The sequence below is a fragment of the Micromys minutus genome (assembly GCF_963924665.1).
Source record: "Micromys minutus genome assembly, chromosome: 10".
Classification (NCBI taxonomy): Eukaryota; Metazoa; Chordata; class Mammalia; order Rodentia; family Muridae; genus Micromys; species Micromys minutus.
In genome coordinates, this window is record NC_137979.1 from 20759294 (window position 1) to 20781056 (window position 21763).

General features: G+C 47.7%; 1 protein-coding gene across 1 annotated transcript; it reads right to left on the minus strand.

Annotated features, from left to right (window-relative positions):
* Nucleotides 1-280: 280 nt before the first annotated feature.
* Nucleotides 281-18087, minus strand: PFAS (phosphoribosylformylglycinamidine synthase). The gene is made up of 28 exons (XM_080922380.1): nucleotides 18070-18087; nucleotides 13442-13615; nucleotides 12826-12961; nucleotides 12055-12160; nucleotides 11438-11627; nucleotides 11225-11330; nucleotides 10805-10945; nucleotides 10563-10687; nucleotides 10326-10454; nucleotides 9312-9443; nucleotides 9067-9195; nucleotides 8685-8758; nucleotides 8407-8563; nucleotides 8065-8126; nucleotides 7790-7951; nucleotides 7415-7537; nucleotides 7192-7323; nucleotides 6719-6949; nucleotides 6399-6579; nucleotides 6230-6313; nucleotides 5870-6025; nucleotides 5569-5688; nucleotides 5172-5317; nucleotides 4853-5060; nucleotides 4659-4750; nucleotides 4462-4576; nucleotides 3304-3627; nucleotides 281-3217 (listed from the first exon to the last, which is right to left on the minus strand). The coding sequence occupies exons 2-28, from the start codon at nucleotides 13581-13583 to the stop codon at nucleotides 2907-2909; spliced, it is 4014 nt and encodes a 1337-aa protein (XP_080778506.1). The 5' UTR covers nucleotides 13584-13615; nucleotides 18070-18087; the 3' UTR covers nucleotides 281-2906.
* Nucleotides 18088-21763: the final 3676 nt, after the last annotated feature.

The window sequence follows — 21763 nt, forward strand, 5'->3', positions numbered from 1 at the left end:
AGACCGACTGGATGTTCTGCAAGAAATGTGGGACGCACCAACCCCACAAGGTGACACAGTAAGGAGTCTCTGTCTGCCCAGGGAAAGTGGCATTATGACAGGAAACAGAGTGGCTATGGTGGGCAGACTAAGCCCATTTTCTGCAAAAAGGCTAAAACTACAAAGAAGATCACACTGAGACTGGTGTGCGTTGAGCCTAACTGCAGATCTAAGAGGATGCTGGCTATTAAGAGATGCAAACATTTTGAACTGGGAGGTGACAAGAGAAAGGGCTAAGTGATCCGGTTCTGAGCTGATTTTATTATGACAATAAAATTTTGACCTAAAACAAACAAACAAAAAGACAACAAAAACCATGCTAGCTGGGTGTTCGTGACACACACCTTTTATCTAGAGCAAGTACAGTGTAGCCAGGGTTACAAAGCAAACCATCTGGGAAAAAATAAATCTGGAATTGCTCAGTGGGCAAAAGCACCAGCCTCTAAGCTGACTTCTGAAACTTGGAATGTCCTGTCACACCTGGTTGGCTACATTTGTGCATGCTTGTGCACACATCATAGCACTTACATGTATGCCACCAGACAGCTGTGGAGAGCTGGTTCTTCCTTTTTATCCTGTGAGTTCTGGGGATTGGAATCAAGCTATTATTAGGCTTGAAGGGAAATATCTTTACCCACTAAGCCAGTGGTTCTCAACCTGTGGGTCATGACCCTCCAGTGGGATCAAATGACCTTTCACAGGGGTCACTTAAGGCCATCAGAAAACAGACTTTACATTATGATTCTTAACAGCAGCACAATTAGTTACAAAATAGCAACCAAAGTTTTGTGGGAACTGTACTAAAGGGTTATCGTTTTAGAAAGGCTGAAAACCTGTGCACTAAGCTATCTTGCCCATTCAGGTTTAGAAACTTTTTTTATAAGTATTCATATTATAAATATATAAATTTGAGGCAACGTGCTCTGACTAGCCTAGAAGACACTATGGATATCAGGCTGGCCTTAAACTTACAAAGATCTACCTGCCTGTCTCCTAAGTGTTGTAATTAAAGGCATGCACCACCATAAGCAAAATATATATTCTTCTACAGAATCAAAGGCAATGTTCACAAGTCCAAAATGGTACTTAGGTCAGACCCCAGCATTTGATAGAGGACCACAATTTCAAGATTACTCTCAGCTACATGAGTTCACAGCCAGCCAGAACAACAAACAGGTCTCAAAAATACTAAATCCTTAGAATCACTCTAGTTAGGCAGTTTCTTTGCAAAGCAATAAGGAGAAAGATGTGACTTCCCATCTCCAAATGTTTTCCTTCTGTGGAGCCAGAGGGAGATCAAACTCAGGAAACCCAAGTGTTCTACCACTCAGATGGACACTCAACCTGCAACTAACACTATTCGTTCACTTAGTATCTTTTTCGGGGAGCTACTTCTGCAGAAGCACAAGTCTTCTACATTCCCACAAACCCTGAAATATTTAGAGATGCAACACATTAGTCTGTGTTTATAAGGAAACTTTTTTAGTCATGATGTAGAGCTTCTTAGGGGGATAAGCTAGTCTACCTTATGAGTAAGTAGGAAGGAATGATGTAGCTGTCTGCAAAAACAGCTGCTACCAAGGAATGTGACCTCTGACTGCAGGATCATCAAAAGCAGATGTAACTGGGTGGGTAGGGCACCTTGCTGTCCCTTTCAACTTGTAACCAATCATAGACAGTTTGTTATTAAACTTTCCTTTGTTAACTGGAAAATGCCTCTAAACACCTTAACTTGTTATGTTAGACACATAAATTACCCAGCACCTTGGTGGTACAAGCTAAGTAGCCATTACTTCAATTCCATTAACAGGGCAGTACCAGTCCCTGGCACCATCACTGATCAAGGAACAAGAATAATGAATGGCCAGGTGGTAGCGGCACACGCCTTTAATCCCAGCACTCGGGAGACAGACGGATCTGAGTGCAGGGCTAGCCTGGCCTACAGAGTAACTTCCAGAACAGCCAGGGCTACACAGAAAAAAACAAACTCCAACAGCTAGCTCAGGGCTCTGCTCTAGTCACTTTAAGGTGGCTGCTAAATTAGGAGAAGACTCGGGAATGTGACCTGAGACAGGCACAGGTGAGCCCCTAAAGCATGATCAGAGGCAACAATTCCTAACAGCTGGCAGAGCATGTCTGAAGAGGGATCCAGAAAGCTGCTCTTTTCAGATGAGAGCAGAGGTTGGAAGGGGCTGATGTACATTACTCCTAGAACCTAAGCCAATGCCAAGCATCCTGGCACTCACCAGGGAAACTGACTCTAAAGAATTCTGAAAAGGCTCCAGGTGCATATGTAGCAGAGGATAGCATTGTCTGGCATCAATGGGAGGAGAGGCCTTTACTCTAGTGAAGGTTTGTTTTCACAGTGCAGGGAAACGCCAAGGCGCTGAGGTGGGAGTGGGTGGTTTGGAGAGGGAGCACCTTCACGGAAGCAAGGGGTAGGGGGGAAGAGTGGGGGCAAAAGGGATAAGATTTGAAATGTAAATACAGAGAATTAAAAAAATAAATAAAAAAAATAGAATTCTGAGTTTAGAGCCAGCCTGGGCCATAGAGTGAAAGATGATCTCACAAAACTAAAGAAAAGGGGACAGAAAACCTAACTCAAAGTTCAAACCAGGAGGATGAGGGATAACAAGGGGATGATCACGGGTAAGAATTGCCAGTAAACCTTTGCCCACCCCCTGCATGGTCAGCCGTCTTCGGAGCCTAGGGTAAAATGAGCAATGCAGCTGAGATCATCCCAGCGTTCTGGTTCTTGCTGTCTAAGATGCTTTTGGAAATCACATGGGGATACTCCTGAAGGCAGCAGGGACAATGATAGCAGAGTCAAAGGATGAGCTGTGGGCAAGGGTGGCCATGCTGCCTCCTCAGCAGCTGTCCTCCTGGGTCCAGTTCCGAGCATTGACGAAGAGCTGCAGCCATGGGGAGGTGGAAAGGCCGTCAAAGGGAGAGGGTCTCCATGCCCACTGCCAAAGCCTCACAGCCCGCTCCGGGTGTGGCATGAGTGCCAGATGGCGACCATCTTGGGAGCAGATGCCAGCTATGCCCCCTGGAGATCCATTGGGGTTCAAAGGGTACTGATCTGTGGGGTTTCCATCATCATCCGCCCAGTGCAGAGGAACCAAGCCCTGGGCCTCCATCTTGGCTTGGAGTTCAGGAGAAGAAAATGCCATGTAACCTGGACGTGAAGAAGAAGAGTGAAGGCCAAATTCCTTCAGGTCCAGCCACAGCCTGCAAACCCTCCCCTGTCTTCCTCAGCCTGACCTTCCCCGTGAGCACTCCACACAGGCAGCACTGAGCCTTCCATCCCTCGAAGCATCAGGGCTGGCCCGGGCTCCACACGAACAGCGGCCCATCGGGACTCAAACCGCCCAGACAGATTGTGGCGGAGCAGGAGGCCTGGCTGTGCTGGCTGGGAGTCATGGCCAGGCTCAACTTGTTCTTCATTGGAATCACTTCCCACCCAGCCTAGAAGAGCCAGCAGCTGACAGCCATTACACACGCCCAGGCTGAAGGTGTCCGGCCGCCTGCGGAATCGTCCCAGCTCTTCCCTGGCCTGTGGATTAAAGGTTACCGCAGCTGCCCAACCTAGGAAGAACAGGTAAGCCAGAGTGAGCCGTAAAAGGCCTGAAAAAAGCAGAAGCAGGGAGTGAAGAGAAATAACAGCCCTCTATTCTAGAATCAGGTCTTCTCTTCAGACCCTGGGACAAACTTGAGGGAAGAAACAGTCTGATCTGCTTCAATCAGACAGCCTGATGGAATCCATGAAGTTCTTCATGCTAAGCCAAAATCTGTTTTTTCAATGCTATGTAGTTGTCTAAGATTCAACAATAAGAATTCACATCTGTAAATGCCAATACTTAAAAGGTAAGACGTCTTCCAAGGCTACTTTGTGAGTTTGAGCAGCCTAGGTTTCATGGAACTGTCTCTCATTAAAAAAAAGGAAAGGAGGGCTGGAGAGATGGCTCAGCTGTTAAGAGCACTGACTGCTCTTCCAGAGGTCCAGAGTTCAATTCCCAGCAACCACATGGTGGATCACAACCATATGTAATGGGATTTGAAGATAGCTACAGTGTACTCACAATTTAAAAAAAAAAAAAAAAAGAAAAAAGAAAAGGAAAGACCTCACACATAAAAAGCCTGACCTTTTTGCCCCCTCTTGATCAAGTTGTACTGAACTATCTTTCCACAGAACAGGACAATCTGATCAAGCTGCAGAGCAGCGATCTGTTGAGATGAGACATGCCCTCTAGGCTTGTACAGCTCTGGAAAACCAGCCTCCTCCTCCTGCTCTCTGGTCCTGGACCAGAGCACTCTGTCCAACTGTGGGGGCAACAAGTCAGACACAGCCCAGGCAGAAGCAGCCAAAGGCATTTTACCAAAGAACTGGAAATGGCAGATGGCGTCTACATACACACTGACCTTTGGCAGAGCCCAGGACATCTGCATAGCTGAAGCCGCCCACAAAGGCCACACCCCGAAATGTGTCCAGCCTGATGGCCCCAGAGCAGAGATCCTGCATGGTCACATCCCACACCTAATACAACGGAGAGGAAACTGTTAGAGGACACGCAGCCAAGCCAAGATCAAGATCTCCAGCTGTTAGGCACCAGGCTTACCTCAAAGCCAGCCAAGTGAAAAGCATCCGCCATTTCTCGGTCTCCATTGCTGCCTTCTTCTCGCAAAATGGCAACTCGAGGGATGGGACCACCTGGAAGATGTGTCTCAGCAGAATGCTACCTATCTACTCTAAAACTCCAGACACCTCCCCGGGGCAGATCAAGCACCCAAGCCACTGTACACACTCCCTTACCAGGTTTACAGGGCACAGAGGTCATAGGAAAGGTGGGCGGCAGGCAGTAGCTGGGTCCTGTCCGCTCCTTCAGGCCCTGTTTCTCCTCTGCCACACAGCGTGGCTCTGCCTGCAGTAGGTCCAGCTGGAAGCTTGTTTCCTCCCAGAGGGCTCTCAACTGCCCAACAGTCTCCTCTACAACCACAGTCCCATTCACTGACACTCGGACCTGCAGAGGGGAAACCAATGAAGGGCAAAGAAAGTGTGGCCCCATGATGGTTTCAGAGTGGTATTTGCTGACAGGTTCACAGTAACAATACATTCACCCTGGCTTCCTCACCACGGCCTGGGGTCCAGCCTCGCCTGTGTGGCCTAGTTCCAGACAGTGTAGGCCAGCACTCTGGTACCTCTGCAGTACTCCGGCTACATCTGCCTCCTGTACCTCCAACACCAGACCCGGCTCCTCCGCAAACAGCACAGGCAATGCTGGAAAAGAGACGGAGGTGAGTCAGGATGAGTGAGTGGGATGGGGTAGGACTCAGGTGAGACGGAATCTGGAGGAGCTCGTGGAAGCAGCACCACATACTATGAGAGGTCCTAGAAGGCCACGGTGAAGATAGCAATGGAGGACTCAGCAAGACTCAGGAGCCAGTGTCAGAGATACCACATTCTTTACACCAGGAGGTCTACAAGTAAAGGAGGCAGCCCAGGCCTTAGACTAGACCCAAGCAACTCACCATGGATCCCGGGGGCAGGTACATCTACCTCTATCCCACAATTTCCTGCAAAGGCCATCTCTAGAAGGCAGGTGACAAGCCCTCCATCACTGACATCATGGCCTGAGCAAAGACGGCGGTCTGGAGGAACAAGAAAAAAAGTTCAGCCATTGCAGGCCAAGCCTATTCCACAGCATCTGGAAAGCCGGTGAGCGTGAGAAGGCGGGTACTCGTAGTCTGACCTATAGGCAACTCACAATCACCTGTTGAGTAGGCAAGTGCCTCCCACATGTCTGCACCTATGTACAAGGGCCCCACTCACCTTTTAGCAGTCCCTGGGTGATATGAAAGGCACGCAAGAGGTTCTCGGGAAGGTCTAGATCAGGAGGGTGCTCCCCAAGCTGAGAGAAACACTGGGCCAGAGCCGTTCCTCCCAGCCGGTGCTGCCCAGGGCTCAAAGGCACATAGAGCAAATGACCTAAGGAAGCAAAGAAGGGGACAGCAGCTCAAGACGCTACCAAAAGTGTTCCCAGCACTGCGTTCACAGTACACAGCTGCCAGTCCTAGAGAGCAGCAAAGCTCAGGGCTGAGGTGAGAGGGACCAGGACTCATAAAGTAGACCTTAAAGCAAGGAACAAGCTTAGAAATATATACACTAGGACAAGGGAAAGGGAAGCCATACCTTTCCCTCCAGGATGCTTGAGGTCTGGGGTCACAGTAGCTGTGATGTCTGGACAGACAGCATATGCTGAAATGACCAGTGACCCTACCAAGCAAGGAGAAATAAGACAAGTGAGGTACCAGTCCAGGTCCACAGGTCCTTTTTCCTCTCACAAAAGCCTCATCCTTACCAGGAGCCTGCACGGTCTCAGTGCCAACCCGGGCGGCCATGCTGAGGGAGTCTTTGCCACCATCTACTGCCACACCCAGCGCTGCCATCACGGCCACCATAGCCTCACAGGCATCGGCTAGTGCTGCACCCTCACCTGGAAGCTTGGCTGCCCACATCCAGTTTCCACTGCACTTCACATCCTGGGGACAGTGGGGACAAAGACATGGCACTGGGAAGGAAGAGATGCAGAAGGCCTGGGAGTTTATATGCAAAAACACTGAGAGTGACTGATGGATGCAGAAGCCCAAAACTGCAGGACAAAAGCTACGCAGGACTCACTCTGAGATCAGTGACCAGAGCAAACACCAGGTTGGTGAGGGCTTCAGACACAGCTAGCCTGGCAGCAACCTTGGGGTCCAGCAGGCTCTTGACTGGCTGTTCTCCCAGGGCAGTGGCGGCCCCTATGAGCTCCTGGTGGCTCAGTGCTACAACAGCCACATCAGCCAGAGGAGTCTGCAGGGGCCCGACACACTGCTGTTGGGCAACAAGGCCGCCCACAGAGCGATCCACCTATGGAACACAGATGCAATTGGCAACCGAGAAGAAGGCAAGGGTCAGCTGAGGAGTCGGTAAAACTGAAAGTAAGAACATACCGAAGGTGGGTAGCAGGGATAGTAGGCTACTGAACATGCTCTGCCCTCCAACCCCTTTATTCCCAGAGTCTAGGAAATCCCAATGGGGAAAGAGAGCCAGGATGAATAACAGAAAACAATGCAGAAGGCTAAAGCAGCCAAGTGGGGTACAAGGACAACCTTGTTAGTGAGGTAGCGTTTGCTGGCCACAGCAGGCAACCTTAGAACCCTTTCTAGAGCCTGGCGCACACTCAGCTCTGGGGGCAAGGCCAAAGGCTGCAGCACAGGGGGTTTTCTCTGGAGGAAGAACTCCTAAAATCGAAGTGGTCAAATGTAAGCCAGAAATTATGTCAGAAAGGCCACTGCAACACCTCCCACCCACCCCCGGGCTTGGCTCACATACCTTCTGAGGCATTTTCCCCAGAACCCAGTCAAGGTCCAGGTCCACAGGGGTTGGAGGTGTTAGGGGAGCATCTCCCTGGCCACTTTTTCCTACCAGGCATTCACGATCATCCACTAGCACGATCTGTAGACCCCAGGGATAGCCCCCAAAGAAAATTAAGCCTTAAACACGGCAGGGAATGTACCTGAAGAGCAGGAAAAAATGTTCCCACCATGTCTGCTTCCTTAAAGAGCTCCTCCTCTTTCCCAACTCCTCTTATGTGCACTTTTCATTTGATCTCATTTTGCTCCCTCAATGTTTCTCCCCCAAGTCCACACACCCAGGCATCCCAAGCCTGCCTGGAGCATCTGCTCCAGATCACTGGGGTCAACTCACTCTTTTGTCTCCAGTGATTGTGCCCACAAAACAAGCTGGGCAGCGTTCCCGGGCACTGGCACGACTCAGGAAGTCCCGGTCAGAGGGCCTCAGCAGAAGTGCATTTGACTCCTGGTACTCGGCCCCCCAGATTTCCAGTGCATTCAAGGTTGGGTCACCTAGCTGCACACATATGGAGGGAAGAAAAGGAAGGGTCAGTGAGACTGCCTTGCCTCACAGTGTTTCTAGGAACTGGGGAGAGAGGATAGCCAGGCTTCGGGGATGAGACTCCACACCTGGAAGCGGCTGGTGTAAATGATGGCTCCCGCTGGGTCACTCAGCTCCTTTAGGACATTGCCTATTGAGAGAATGTCAGGGAGAGGTGGCAACCTCGTCATGGTAAGTCCCAGGAAAACAAAGGGAGTTTCTGATCTCCAGAGTAATACCTAAAATCCTGTGTCTCTGGAGGAGCTGCTGCTTTACACTCAGTCCAGCCTCCCTCCCACAGCAGCAGCAGCGTCTCCCCTCCCCCAGGCTGTCCAGCACGTAGAAGGTGCTGCAAGCTCTTAGTGCTTCTCTCTAAAGCAAATCTGGAAGACTAAGTAGACTGAGTCCCTCATCCTAACTACTTCCCTCACCATTGCCACCAGCACCCTGGTCATGGAGGCTGCAGATGGGGTTTCCTCCTGGGGCTTCCACACAGGCCCGGATCACACGATTCATCTTCTGCTCCATTTCTGGGTCTCCCCGTTGCACAGCTCCAAAGTCCAGATCACTGGTGTTGTCTCCCTGAACCTGAGGAAGCATGGGTCATAACTCATCTTAGGGAGGTCTGAAAGCGCCATCGACACTAGTACCCCACGGTGGGTGGGGCCCAGTGATATCAAAGTTGGCTTCCTTAACAATTTTCACTCACCTGCACAGATGAAGCAGCTCCACCCCCAACGCCAATCCTATAGACAGGACCCCCAACCTTTACAACCTCCATGCCTGCAAGGAAGGAAGGACAGTTGGACCAGAACCAGAAGCTACACAGAAGGCCATTAAAGCAAAGTAACATGAATGTACAGGAGCCTGATGTGCAGAACAGGATGACAACCATCTACTCAGCAGAAGGGCAAACCTCACAACCTGAGGAAGACACTGTGACAATAATAAAAATTATAGCACCAGAGTGTTGAAGAGAGGGCTCAGTGCTTTAGGACACTCGCTGCTCTTGCAAGATCTCAGTTTCCGTCCTGTGGCTGCCCTATGCTAGAGGAAGCTGGCTGGATGCAGAGAAGGGTGGTGGCTCTTACCTGGCTCTGGGGCTTCTTTGCCTACATGCTTGGCTTCCATGGACCCAATGCCCCCACTGAACATGACGGGCTTGATCCACTCACGTCTCTGGCCATCTGGAAGCTGGAGACCCAAAGAGCGGGCAAATCCTAGTGTGGAAATGGAAAGAGGTTAAGTCCCAGTGTTTGTAACACCACAGCCCCCGGGTCTCCACACCCACAAACCCCTCCGGGGCAGCAGTCATTTTTATACACCCAAAGCTCACCAGCCAGCACTGGCTCTCCAAACTTGTTGCCATAGTCAGATGCTCCATTACTGGCTTCGATGGCAACTTCCAAAGGTCTAGCAAAGTTCCCAGGATACTGGAAACTCGGATCCTCCCAGGGCAGATTATAACCTGAGATGAAAAGATAAGGCTCAATAGACTATAAAAATAGAAGGCAAGAGCTAGAGAGTAATTTAGGGTACTGGGTTTGGTTCACAGCACTAGAGGAAAGCAAGCGGAAGCTAGAGCACATACCTTCAGAGAAGACGCGGAGACATTACAGCTACCCTTGTGCTTTGCTTCCCATCTGTTTTGTTTTGTTGAGACAGAGTCTCATTATGTACCCATGCTGGCCTGGAGCTCACATACATACCCCTGCTTCCTGAATGCGGGGGTCGAAACCTTGTGCCACTGTGCAGTGTATTTATGCTACTTTTGTATTCTTCAGTGATGCTAGTTATCCATCAGAGCCTCACGCATGCTAAGAAAGAACAGGCTGTGCCATGTGTTTCCTAGCCTCTTTTACTCATGTCCACTATGCTGAGTCGGGCCTTGGCGATGTAGCTGTCTCTGAGCCATTTCTGTTCCTGTCAGTAACCCCCTCACCCATACTTTTTATGAGTAACTCCAATAACAACCATTGGTTCACCACTTTGGTGGTGTCCATACTTTGGTCTGTTGTGGAAAGATGTGGAAAAGTTTTGTCATGCACACCCCTTAGTCTGTTTTCTAAAAAACTGGATTTGGTGGGCAAGCATCGATAAGATAACTCAGTCTCATGTTTTCTTACTAAGTGAATGCTGGTTTCTAAAGAAAATTCTAAGTCTTCAAAGCCAGTCTGGCAACCCACAACTTCCCCTATTACCCTTACTGCTCATGTCCACAGTCAGCATGGTGATTACTCTGAAGCTCTCCCTCCCAAGAAAGACAGAGCGTGACCTAAGAGCTGTCCATGTTGGTCCTGCCAGGACAGGATCTGGAAGGGAAGGTGGCTAGAGAAGAGAGAGATAGAACCTGGGATGTGCAGGTTTCCAAAGCAATAGCCAGCAGTGCCAGCTACCACATGGGCCCCACGGCCTGTGCACTGGACATCTCTGATACGGCCACCCGTGCCTGTGGTTGCGCCGCTGAAGGGGGCAACTCCTATGAAGAAAAAGCAACGGAATAATACAGAGATAAAACCATTCCCAACAACCTCCACGGAAGTAAGAACAATTTAGGCTCAGCCCTGAGGCCTGGGACCCAACTCACCTGTGGGGAAGTTATGTGTCTCTGCTGTGAAGACAACATGTCTAAGCCCCTGCTGTTGCTGGAAGCAGCTTGGTCGTGTAGAGTCCTCAGGCCGCAGGAATCGGACCTCCTTCCCCTGGATTGCACTGCAGACACAGTCACTCTATACCCTGCCTTTTCCCCAAGAACCATGCCAGGCGAACCAGGGTCTAAGGCCTCCCTTGTCTGCACCCAAGATCCCCACAGCCCAGGGCACGGCCAACCTGCTGTTGTCACAGAACTTGAGGACATTGTTAGGGTTGGAAGATGCCTGAGTGCTCATGATGGATTCAAAGAGTGTACGTAATAGCTTCTTCCCATCCACATGGAGCTGGCCCTTGAAGAACCAATGTCGGCTGTGCTCACTGCAGGGGTGGTGTGGGGAGGGGAAGGCACATGGTCACCTCAGTGCTGTGCCTTCCCAATGGCATCCCACAGCACCACAGCCAATTCCTACTTAAGAGAGAAAGCCATCACATATTCTGCCACTGTGGCTTGTCCAGAAGCAAAGTAAAGCAAAAGCAAGATTTCACAGTAGACTCCCAGAAGGGTAAGGAGGCCAGACCCTCGAGGGATGCAGGGAGAGCACTTGTGGTATTCCAACTGCAAAGGCCAAGGCAGCACACAGTAGTATTCCTCCTCACCTATTGGACTGAGCCAAGTCAAAGACCTCCACCGTACTTGGGTTCCGCTGCAGCTCCTGAAAGCGCTTGGTGTAGAAATCGAGGTCCCAGGAGTCAAGAGCCAAACCTAGGGGCCAAACCGTAGAAGAGCTGACAACATGCTCCAGGCTGCCACAGTCCAGGCTCAGTCGTCCTCTGAACCAGGTCAGGCCTTCCCTATGAACTCCCGCTCACCCAGCTCCTGGTTGGCCTTCTCCAGGGCAGGCCGACCCTCAGCTAGGATGTCAATGAAATCCTTGAGTGGGGCTGGGATGCTCTGAGGAGAGAAGCTCTGGATGGGGTCAGGGTAGTGCTGCTCTGTCATCCGGTCATGCAAGGCAGCCAGAGAAATGGCTTTCATTTCGGCTGTAGGGTGGTTGGCAAACTGAGGGGAAGATACAGTCATAAGAAATCACAAGACGGGGTTGAAGACAGAGAGAAAGGACTCACTCTGGACCTCCAAGTTATTCACCTCACCGTGACCACGCAGCTTTTCATCCTAGTGCACACACCAAGGCCAGGGTTTACATATACTACTAGGTAAATACACTAATGTTCCCACCACTGAGCTATCCATTCCATTCTCAGACCCATAGAGCATCTCTGTTCAGACTAAAAGGATGCACAGATAAAGTCTGGGAAGTCAGGCTTGCCCATTCTCCCTTCAACCAGCAAACAGCCCAACTTCCTAAGCATACACGGCAGGCCGAAAGCTAAGAACCCCCCCCCCCCATGACTCTTGCTGGAGTTCAGGATCTAATCTCTGGCCCACTTGCCAATCTTGATCTCCTACCACAATACCCACACCTCACCGAGAGCTGGTATCGCCGGGTGGTCTCTACCCGGTCCACAGCTCTTAGCCCAGCAGCCTGGCACACAGAAACAATGTTGGTCGATGCCGGAGTAGAGAAATTCAGCCTGAGGAAAGAGGGAATGGTTACGGTCTGAGGGCCTTGGCGAGACTCAGTTGGGACGGTGGCTCTTGCCCGCTGTTATCTACCCAATGCACTATTAACTCTTTACCTCTGGGCTCCTGCCTCAGACTGGGTGTCAGGAGACCTGCTTTCAAAAATTAATCAGAGGCTGGGGAGATGGCTCCAAGTTTGGTTCCTTGCACCCACGTCAGGCTCACAGCTGCCTGAAACTCTAACTCTAGGAGGGTTGATGCTTCTGGCCTCTGTGGCACTAGGTAAACAGACCCATACAGAAACCCAGTGTGGGACTCAGCAACACCATGTTTCCGAAGAAAAGCTGTCTAATGGTACAGTGCTTACTCAGCACGTGTTAAGTCCTACAGTCGGTCCCTAGGAAATGGGGAATGGAGAGAAACTAGTGCAGTTTCAAGGTCTCAAGTACAGGTCGTTGTTTCTAGAACAGACTTGGGAGTGAGTTCGGTTCTCACGACATTTGCCCATACAAGGAGAATATTTGCATGATTTCCCCTGGGCAGAGAGAAGGATGGACAAAGGAAAACTGTCAAAGACTAAAAGGAAGAGGAATGGAAGCGAGGGGACAGGCAGTGAGTGTGAAAAGGAGGCGTCTGGAATGTGGGAACAAGTTGCCCAGGAAGACACCTGACACACCTGGGTCCCACCTCCAGCAACAAATCATTGGAGCCTGGAACAAGCCAGGACTCCTGAGCAACATCATCCCGCAACAAAGGGCAGCCAAACAGCCACATCAACTTCTTCATCTCCTCAGGCCATGGAAGGGTCTCAGCTGTAGAGACAGGACAAGGGCACCTCAAGACACTGCCTCATGTACCAGATCACCTCCTTTAAGAAACCTAGTCTCAGCACCGTGGAAAGAGGAGCAGGTGGGTCTCTGCGTTCTAGGCCAGCTCAGTCTACATTTCAAGCTCCAAGCACCACACCAAAGAGACCTGCCTCAAATTAAAAGCAAAAAGGACAAAAACAGAATCCAATACTTAGGGGCTGAGATGAACCTAGAAGTTAAAAGAAATGGCTACTCTTCCAGAGGACCTGGGCTCGATTCCTAGCACCCACGTGGTGGCTCACATCCACCTGTAACTCCAGTTACAGGGGATCTTCTGGCTTCTGCACACATGGTACAGGGACATACATGTAGGCACACATGGTACACAAATATGCATGTAAAACACAAATACACTCAATGTACCTCAGCCTGATCCCCAGGAAACCAACATGGTGGAAAATTTAAACCCAGCATCTGGCCCACCTGCCCAGTGCACATTGTAGCACAGCTCAGTCTCCACACTCTGAAGTGTTGGCAGTTTCTCCTGTAGTCTCCGAAGAACATGGCCAGATGCTGCCCCCTCATGGCCAGAGGGGCGGACATAAAAGTGAAGGACAGGGGCCATTTCTGCAGGTGACCTAGAGATAAATTAGGTTCCTAAAAAAAAAAAAAAAAAAAAAAAGTTGAGTTTAAGTCTCATGGATATCCCAGATACTAGAGAAGGGACACATTACAGGAGTATTCAGGAAAAGTAACCAGAAAGAGTAACCCTGATGATTTTTAACTAATCCTGCAAAATGTAGGCTTTTCAGGGATAATTTCACAGTATAGCATGTTCTTAGCCCTGGGCACAACCTTCAGGCATGAGTGCGTCACTTCCTTTGACCCAGGCAAGGTCTTAATGCAACAATGGGACTGGAGAGATGGCTCAGCAGTTAAGAGCACTAGTTGCTCTTCCAGAAGTCTTGAGTTCAATTCCCAGCATCCACATGGTAGCTCACAACCATCTGTAATGGCATACAATGCCCTCTTCTAGTGTGTGTCTGAAGACAGACAGCTTCAAGTGTACTCATATGAATAAAATAAATGAATCTTTAAAAAAAGAAAAGAATGCTACAATGAGGGCTGGAGAGATGGGTCAGCAGTTAAGAGCACTGGCTGCTCTTCCAGAGGTCCCGAGTTCATTTCCCGGCAACCACATGGTGGCTCACAGACCATCTGTAATGAGATCCGATGCCCTCTTCTGTGTGTCTGAAGATAGCAACAATGTACTTAAATAAATACATCTTTAAAAAAAAATAAAGAATGCTACCATGAACAGATAAAATATTACAATTTCAGCTCAGTATGGCTAACACTAAGGGACAGGCACACCAACCTGATAGGAAGAACTTCCTAGGATAAATGTCATCTATCATGAACTGAATGTTTTCTATCTCCTGCCTACATTCAATATGACGATGTTTAAACGGGTACTTTAGGAGTAGTATTAGGGTGGTGAGAGTGATACACTCAAGAAAAGGATTAGTGTCCTAAGTTACTAAGTGTCCACTTCTACCATTCACAATGCAAGGTCAGCAGCATGAAATCTGAAGTCTTTACATGAAAATGACTGTAAGAAGGAACCAAACCGAAGCCATGTTGAATAAAACTTTCATTTTGAATAGGGGTCAAATAAAATTTAAATTCTCAAGACCTCCCTGGGTAACTGACATCCTGGTTAGCAGAAAGAGACACATACATGGATAACTGATATCCTGGTTGGCAGAAAGAGACACATACATGGATAACTGATATCCTGGTTGGCAGAAAGAGACGCATACATGGATAACTGACATCCTGGTTGGCAGAAAGAGACAAATACATGGATAACTGATATCCTGGTTGGCAGAAAGAGACACATACATGGATAACTGATATCCTGGTTGGCAAGTTGAAACATAAATGCCAGGATACCATCCTGCCACAGTTGAATAACCCAACCAATGGGAACAGGATAAGTATACTACAAAGACATGTCCCTAAATCCTGACTGGTGGGATAACTTGGCACAGATATTTGCGAGCTTAAAAATCCACATTCTGGCTCGTGGCCAAATCAGCTCCAGAGTGTGTGTCCCTGATCGATCAGCAGTGCCCGAGTGCAATAAAATTTTGTCATCTGCTTACATACTTTTTAAGATGAATGTTCAAAGACAAAGTCAGCTCCAAAGTCTGTGCTGTTGTCCCTGACAGATCACTTCAAATAGAGATCTAGCCCTGTTGGACTTTTGTGACTGCTTGGACACCAACATGCCCATGCTGGCTCTTTGACCTCCATCTAGAACTATGAGGAGTCCTGTTGTCACTGACAAGTCTGGAGGAAGAGAGTGGGCTAGACCTGGATGCTGTCACTCTGAGTATCACACCCTGTTTCACTGCCTTTTTAAAGACCCTGCTTAATACAATGTAACCTGCCTAGGACCTGCAACAGACAAGAGACAATGTTTAAACAGATTTTGGAAATGAAATTTAGGTTCCTTTATTTATTCATTTATTTTTTTGAAGATTTATTTATTATATATAAGTACACTGTAGCTGTTTTCAGACATACCAGAAGAGGGCATCAGATTATTACAGATGGTTGTGAATCACCATTCCACAGGCCAGTGGGATGGCTCAGCAGGTAGACACTTGCCACCAAACCTAGCGATCTGAGTTCGATTCTCAGAACACATTTAATGGACGAAGATAGCTAACTTTCCACACCTCTGTCTTCAAATGTGCTTGGGGAGCTCAGATACAGGTGGAATACTTAGTGTGTTATGGTGATGAGCCTGATCACAAATTGGGGCCAAAAATCTTTAAAACAAAACTGAATTATTTTTTTAAAAAAACATTTATATATTTTATGCATATGAGTACACTGTAGCCATTTTCAGAAGAGGGCATCAGATCCCATTACAGATGGTTATGAGCTCTTAACTACTGAGCCATCTCTCCAGCCCAAATTCTTTAGTACACTGTTCAAGACCAGTTGTTGATCCAGGGGGTACTTAACTGTTCTTACAAGCCCTCTCAGCAGCAAATGACTCAATCCATTTTCTACTTCTTCACTCTCCTCTCAGGACTTTAAGGACACCAACGTTATTCTGACACTTTCCCTGGCTGAGCCTGAGTCCCCGGAGCTGTGACTCCTATTCTCTTGCTCAGCTTCTGTTAGGTGCCCAGGATTCTGTCCTTATTTCTCTTCCTTTGCGCTAAGTGATTTCATCCAGTCCCGTGCTTTGAAGACTACCTAGTAAAACCAACCAATGAAACTGCTACCATTAAAATTCATTACTTAAAAATTTAAATTTTAATTCATTTAAAATGCCAATTTGATAGCGCTGAATTAGTATTCGCCAAAATATTCTATAACTTTCCCCAACATTGAATCTTTAAAACTCCAGATTGGTATATTTAAATACCATCACATCTACACATAAAGGTGTCGTAAATATAGCCAACAAAGGCTGAATATTCAACTCAAAATATTGGTCTAGTAGTCCTGAAGCCCTGGGCCAGTTTGATTTCCAGGACCATATAAACTGGGCAAAGTGGCACATAGTCCTGTAATCCCAGCACACGGAATGTGGAGGCAGGAGGATCCTGAGTTCAATGTTATCCTCAGCTACACAGTGAGTTGAGACCAGCCTAGACGGGTAAGAGACTCCTCTCTTCTTTCAAGAGGAATAGTTTACTGAGTTCATGGGAGCGAGCTGGAAGCCAGGCAGTAACTGTAACCAATCAGGCAGATTTGCTATGCCTCTCCTCTACTCCTATTATAGGGAACACTTCCATCATCCAAACAGTCGCTCAACTGAATGCACAGGCACAGGATTCAGTGATAAAGCACTTGCCTAGCATGTGGAAGGCCTAAGGTTCAACCCCCGGAACTAGAAAAAGTAAAACTGAAGTCAACCTTAACTGCTCTTTTCCCTCAGCCTCTCCATAAAACAAACCCACTTCCACCCATTGCCTTTTCGGATCTACTACCTCACGAGTCCAAGTCACCATTATCGTTCATTTGGACTGATCAATGTATTGTCCTCTTTTTTGCTATTCTTTGTTTTATGAGAAAAAGTCAAGTTATCATATAGCCCAGGCTGACCTGGAAAAATCTTCTGGCCACTGCCTCCTAATGATGGGTTTAGGGAGTGCATCACCACACCCAGTTGCATTGAATTCTTCAATGGTCAGATTCCACTACTGCACACCCACATCCTATTTACCATAAGCTAGTGTAAAGATCATGACTTCTAGAGTGGCTAAGTGCTTGCCACTGCCAGGCATGGTGGTGCAGGCTCCAAATCCCAGCACACAGGTGGCAAGGGCAATGAATCTCAGAGTTCCAGGGATGATATAGTTCCAAGCCAACCAGGCCTGCATAATGAGACCCTACTTCAAAAAGGGGGAAAAAAAAGCAAAAACAACCAACCAACCAATTTGATCAATGAATGAACCCTTTCTCCCATCACACCTCAGTTCCCCCACTCCCATATATACTCAGTCTTCCTTAAAAAAAAAGAAAGAAAGAAGCAAAGCAGGTGAATCTCTATGAGCTAAAGGCCAGCCTAGTCTATGTAAGTTGCAGGACATCCAGGGTTACACAGAGAAAACACCTAGGGTTTCATTTAGGTCAGGCTGGCCTCTATCTGTATAACTGAGGATGGCCTTGGAGTTTCTAATCTTTCTACTCCCAAAACCTCTCTGGTGTTCTTCACAATACCTGGTTTAAAAGGTCGTAAGACTGGAACCCAGGACCCTGAGCGACATCTGCAGCCTTATTAAGATTTTCGTCTACCATCCCCAGTGAAATATAAGTTTCAAGAATGACGGGACGGGGTTTTATTTCGGGGCTCTAGTCCCAACGGCTAGTATGGTGCCGGATACAAAGCAGGTGGTCCACCCACATCGAGTGCTTGCAGAACACGCGCTCCAGAGGGATTCTCTACCTAAGGCACGTAGATCCAGCTGGACCCAGCCCAGTCTGATGGGGAAAACCACGCGGCCTGGATTTGGTTTGAATGTATGAGCAATGGAACCGTACAAGGGAGCGAACTGAAGAAAGAACGCCCAAGTTTTACTCACACGAACTCGATCACGCCGCGGCAGCGCTCTAATCTTGGCGCGATGCTACGTCATCCAAGAGCGCCACCGCCGAAGACCAGATTTGCGCGGTCCTGGGGAACCACGCCCCTGCTGTGGGCGGAGCCACCACTCCCCGTGTGAGTTGGGAGTTTGAATCACAAACATGAACCTTGTTTAGAGGTCCAAGCCTGTAATCCCAGCAGTGGGAGGGCGGAGCAGAGACAGGAGACTATGGGTTCTAGACTAGTCTGGTCTACTTGGCCAGGCCAGCTAAGGATGTACAGTGGAACACTTTGTCAAACAAAACAAAACAACCTCAAAAAGAGAAAACGCCTCGAATGTTATTTCATTGATCACTGAGAAAATGCTGTACAGCTGGATCTCTTGGACACATTTTCTCATTGAGGTTTCTTCCTCTCTGATGACTCTGTGTCAAAGTTGACACAAAACCATCCAGTACACTAGCCAAAATTACATTTTCTGGCTCTCTGTATTTTTCTCTTCCTTCTGCCTTAAAAAAAAAAAAGATTTATTATATATAAGTACACTGTAGCTGTCTTCAGACACACCAGAAGAGGACATCAGATCTCACTACAGAACCATGTTCTGGGACTTGAATTTAGGACCTTGGGAAGAACAGTCAGTGCTCTTAACCACTGAGCCATCTCTCCAGCCCCTGCCTTGTTTATGCAAGATAAGTTGGTTTTTCCAAGGTCGTTTAGTTTAGAACGTGTTGCCTTGAGATTGATAGAATGTAACAGTCTAAGATTCTCAGACTCAAGTGAAATCTAGGAGAAAGTACTCCCGAAAGCCTTTTTTTTTTTTTTTTGGTTTTTAAAACAAAGAGTTCTTTCGCTGTCTTAGAACTAGCTCTGTAGACCAGGTTGGCCTCCAACTCACAGAGACTCAAGACTGGAATTACAGGCCTGGGAAACCACTGACCCCTTCACAAAACAGCCCTTTTAAAGACCCTGCTTAATACAACATAACCTGCCTAAGACCTGCAACAGACAAGAAACAATGTTTAAACAGGTTTTGGAAATGAAATTTAGGTTCCTTTTATTTATTTATTCATTTATTTATTGTTTAAAGATTTATTTGTTATACATAAGTACACTGTAGCTGTCTTCAGACACAACAGAAAAGGGCATCAGATCCCATTACAGATGGTTGTGAGCCACCATGTGGTTGCTGGGAATTGAACTCAGAACTTCTGAAAGAGCAGTCAGTGCTCTTAACAGCTGAGCCATCTCTCCAGCACCTCCTTTCTTTATTAAGCTGACAAATTTATTTATATTGCTCTGTCTTCTGATAGTAAAGACTTTGTCTCTATATGCATAAAAAGGCTATGAGAATATATGTGGCATATATGGATATGAGAATATATATTTTTTAATAAGCAAGGATTTTTAAGTGATAAAAGATTGTCAGGCATGATGCCTCACTCCTGTAATCCTAACACTTGGGAAGTGGAGGCAGGAGGATAAGAAATTCAAAGTCATTCTTGGCTACATAGCCTTGAGGTAAACCTGGGCTACATGAAGCCCCCCAACCCAAAAACAAGAAACAAACCGAATAAAATTTTTAAAACGGGAGAGGTTTTGTCCCAAGGTAAAATGACTAGATTTTACCAAGTGAAAATGGTACAATAAGGACAAAATAAAAAATTGTAAACATGTTGCAGGATGCTTGTGGATGGTAAGATTTAGAGATAGTAAGTTTGATGGTGCAAGCTATTAAAGAATCCTGTGGGTGGCGCTGGCTCAGTGGTTGGTGTAGGACCATCCCTGTGTGAGCTTGGGCCTGGCTCTCTGGAGCGGGGAGTTACAGACACTTGTGAGGCACTGGATGAGGGTGCTGAGAACTTACTTGGGTCCCTCTCTCTGTAAGAGGCACCTGCTGTGCTCGTAACTGTTCAGGCATTTCTCCAGTACCAAAATGACATCTTAAAAAAAAAAAAAACAAAAGGAAACAAACCCAATAGCCAGCTCTGGTTCATTATGGCTCAGGCCCTGATTCTTTTCGGGGATAAAGGATCAGTTTTATCTGAGAGGAGGTCCCTCAAGTGTAAAGGAGCTCCTCATGCTGCCTCGGACAGCAGCTTGGCGCTTTGTCTACCCCTGTTGTTTCAGACCTGTTCCACCAACATTGATGTAACCCGAAATTCAAATCATACAGCGGGATGGTGGGAGAATACCCAGTCCAAACCCATCCATTGTTTTCCATCTACGAATCCTCAAAGGTGACTCTCAGGCTATAGGGCACAATGTCCTTGATGAAGCTGCTAGCTTAGCTGTAACGCCTTTGTTTCATGATTGCCAGCCATCCCATATTGCTGACATAAGGGCAGCTTGACTGAACACAGAACAATAGTTTGGCTCAGAGCAAGGTTAAGTTGATCATATATTCTGAGGTTTATTATTATTAAAAATTTCCCAACTGTAGCCTTCACTCAGGAGCCTTCAAAATAGAGGTCAGCCTGAATTGTTGTGTCTAAACGACTAAAAAATACTTGCAAAAAAGGCTGGCCTCCCTGCAGCCTCTCCCATGAATTCATTGTGATTCCCCCTCCCGCATATAAGCTGCGTTGGGTGTAATTTTATAAAACACACTACCGCCTTCCCAAGAGCTCAGCCCATTCTCCTTGCTTAGCTCCCGGCCAGCTGGCGCCTTTTCTGGGAGCTGTCATCACTCCCCCAGCAACAGGTCTCTGTCCAGCTTTGCTCCGAGTAAGAAAAACATTGACTGTTTTATTATCTTAGAAATAGCTAGATAACACAAATGGTGGACGTAGAATCTCCTGCCTTAACATTATCAGCTAGCCTTTATCAGGCCTCCACAAGACCTTACATTTATGTCGCGTACTTCTCGTCCCAAAGCCTGATGAAGCTCCCTTCGTCTCTCTCCCTTCTGCTCCTCCTCCTGGGACCCGGAAATCCCACCTTTACCCTTCGCCCAGCAATTGGCTTCTGCCTTCTTTATTGACCAAACCAAGAGCCAATTAGGGAACCAGACTTATGTATCAGCTCCTCCCGCTACAAAGTGGGCCCTAAGAAAAGGTCAAAGATGTAATTTACAGCTCCGGAGTCTGATCTATCCGTCTTGGTGTGCTCGTTCAACAAACCCGCTCTATTTAACTGAGATCGGGGTCGGAACGGTTTGTGCAGCAGTTCCCAGACTCTAACATTCATCAGCAGGATAAATGAAGGGGTTCTACCAGTGGCAGGGGAATGCTGAAAGCAAAAGGAATGGTTAATTTTGATAGGTATTTTATCAAGGAGGCTGGTGCTGTTGTGAGAGGCTTTAATATAGGGGCGGGGGTGTTCCAGCTTTGGAGAAAAGGAAAAAAATACGCATCTCTGACATAATATGGAAAATAGTTGGGATGAGACATTGAGTTTATGTTCCCTATTTTTGTGTGGTTTGTTTTTGTGTGTCACAGGGTATCTTGTAACCCAGGCTGACCTCAAATCCCTGATCTTCCTGTCTCCACCTCCCAAGAGCTGATTGTGGAGCGGCAACATCATACCTGGCTCTCATTCTTGGATTCTTTCACTGTACCGCTCAAGCATTCCCAGGACTAATCCTGCTAGGTGGTTGAAACTACAGGCACATACCACCACACCGGCTCCAAACATTTCTTGTATAAAGAACTTATGAGCCTGTCCTGGTGATACAAGCCTATAATCTCAGA

What these genes read in the sequence shown, in the direction of transcription:
- PFAS (XM_080922380.1), bottom strand. Translation starts at nt 13,583, where the DNA reads ATGGCCCCTGTCCTTCACTTTTATGTCCGCCCCTCTGGCCATGAGGGG. An exon ending in CCCGGCGATACCAGCTCTCG is followed by an intron (nt 11,628 to 12,054) that starts GTGAGGTGTGGG and finishes TCTTCCCCTCAG; the next exon opens with TTTGCCAACCACCCTACAGC. An exon ending in CTCTGGTCACTGATCTCAGA is followed by an intron (nt 6,580 to 6,718) that starts GTGAGTCCTGCG and finishes CACTGTCCCCAG; the next exon opens with GATGTGAAGTGCAGTGGAAA.